The sequence below is a fragment of the Octodon degus genome, unplaced genomic scaffold, assembly GCF_000260255.1.
Source record: "Octodon degus isolate 3935 unplaced genomic scaffold, OctDeg1.0 scaffold00035, whole genome shotgun sequence".
Classification (NCBI taxonomy): domain Eukaryota; kingdom Metazoa; phylum Chordata; class Mammalia; order Rodentia; family Octodontidae; genus Octodon; species Octodon degus.
Window position 1 is genome coordinate 13,685,331 of NW_004524611.1, and position 2,212 is coordinate 13,687,542.

At 40.6% G+C, this 2,212-nt stretch overlaps 1 protein-coding gene across 1 annotated transcript in view; it reads right to left on the reverse strand.

The window, feature by feature from the left end:
* Nucleotides 1–2,212, reverse strand: part of LOC101572380 (nuclear envelope pore membrane protein POM 121C) — a 15,676-nt gene that overhangs the window by 10,107 nt on the left and 3,357 nt on the right. Inside the window, exon 4 of the mRNA XM_004630441.2 lies at nt 1,180–1,260. Coding sequence (XP_004630498.1) covers nt 1,180–1,260 — 81 coding nt within the window. The remainder of the gene's footprint in view (nt 1–1,179; nt 1,261–2,212) is intronic.

Consider the following 2,212-nt stretch of genomic DNA (forward strand, 5'->3'; position numbering starts at 1 on the left):
CACAAATAAATAAAATAAAATAAAAAAACTTGACAACCTAATTTTAAAAAAATAATAATAAAATAAAATAAACCTCCCCTAAAAAACAATTCAAACAAAAAAATACAGTAAAAGCAAAAAAGACCAAAACCAAACAAGGCTACTGAATTTGTGCTAACAATCTGGCTCAGTTATCTGAGAAAGTCAGAGGGGAGAGCCAGATAATTAAATGTGACTGCACATACAGCACCACTGAGAAAATGCATGCGGCCCTGTGGGCCTGGAGGGAGAGAGAGAACGTCTGATAACAAATGTGTGCCACACCCTAGGGCCAGTGATGGCTTCACAGGTGTACATATGGCAAATCTTCACACAGTCTACACCTCAAACAGTTCACTGTTTATCAGTTATACCATAATGAAGTTTTTAGAAAATTTAGAGTTGAGAAGAAGCAAACATTGTTTTGAAGCCTCCAAGAAAAACAGAAATTACCCATACAGCCTTCCTATGGGCCAGTCATCCGAGCTCTGCTAGAATACAGTCAACTCACACTGTCTCCCTGACAGATCCCTGGTCTCTACCATATCAGGATGTTTCCTCAGCCTCCATCCAGGACCTCATCTGAAGCCAATCGAGCGGGTTCTTGGCTTTCACACTTTGTCCTTTTGTCTTTGCAGGACCACCTTTCCTCACTTCTCTCGAGGCTCTCTGGGGCTAGTCCTTCTGCACTTTCAAACCCTCCTCACTCGCCAGGCTTCAAGTCCCCTCAACACCTTGGTGGCTGGGGAATGAGTCTGAGTTTGTATCAACTTTTCATGTAATGCGATACAATGAAGGGACTCCCAACACTCCAGGTCAGTGTGAACTACAGAAAATGGGATGACCACTACCAGATTTCCAGTCTGTTTTCTAACAGCACAGACTAGGACCCAGCAGTTTCGCTGGCAGCCATACTGGCCTGCGGACTCAAACAGATGCTACCCTAAGGCGTTTTCACACGCAGCCCTCAGCCACTTTCCCTTCCATCCAGTTCTTGCCCCAATGTGTTCTAAAACGCAAATGTAGAAATTTAACATTTATTTATATTAAATCTTTCACATTGCATTTCATCTACTGCATAAGCCTTGTAATTCTTCTGCTTAAATACTTGGGTAATAAAAACATTTATAAACACTTTCATCCACATGGACTGGAACTTACTTAGGCACAAAAGACGCGGGGACTCCATTGGCCACCAAGGGCTCAAATGCCGAGTGTCCACTCCCACTGCTATCGTGGCGCCTAGATAAAGTAAAACCTTCTTAATGAAATAACACATGACTTCCCTTGCTTAAGTATAGTCCATTTCTTTCTCTTTTTTTTTGGCGGAACCAGAGATTTAACTCAGACCCACGCGCTCAACTCTACTGAGCCATCTCCCAGGCCTCTATTCTATTTCTGAGATCTATACCACCTTCATGTTTCAAACTCCTAGACCTCTGCAAGGTAAATCAAATCGAAGACTGCCCCGATAATAAATGTAATAAAAAATATTTCAAGAGATTTTGAACATATCATTAATGTTAAGAGTATTATAATCATAAAATAAACACTTCCCAAATTAAAAGAAAAATTAGGGACCAATCCACACTTCCCACTGCCCCAGAGGGTAATATGCCAAATGTGTTACAAAAAAACTGCATATCACACGTAAGAGTATGCATACAGTACACTGCCTATTCCAATTATGGGAATACCACCACTGAATCCTGGGTGGAGAAAAAGTATCACCTTAGAGAACATCAGATGCCTAGGTGGCTGTCATTTCCTTCCCACCACTTGCCACTTCTGCTAGCTGGTTGACATTAGCACCAACTAATGTCCCTTGCCACAACTGCAATTTCTATCTTTAGTTACCATTATCTGATTTTCCTATGTTACATAAATACATTTGCATTTATGGACATTTTCCTCATTTCATTTTTGTCATCTACAGTACCAAAGATGTTTACCTTTGAAACTTAGGGTATAAACAATTTATCCAGGGAGTGGAGATGATGGTTATGTTCTTGAGTTCTGGGGTTCACTTGTTTCTTTGGTGAGCTCTTCTTTCACCACTTTCAAAAGCAAGTCCTCTTCTCATTGTCCTCTACTGCTATTTCACATCTCCATACACTTACAATCTATAATTGCCTTGTGTATTTTGTCATTTTAAACAATTGCTTGGGACCGGGAGATGGATCAGTAGAATAAG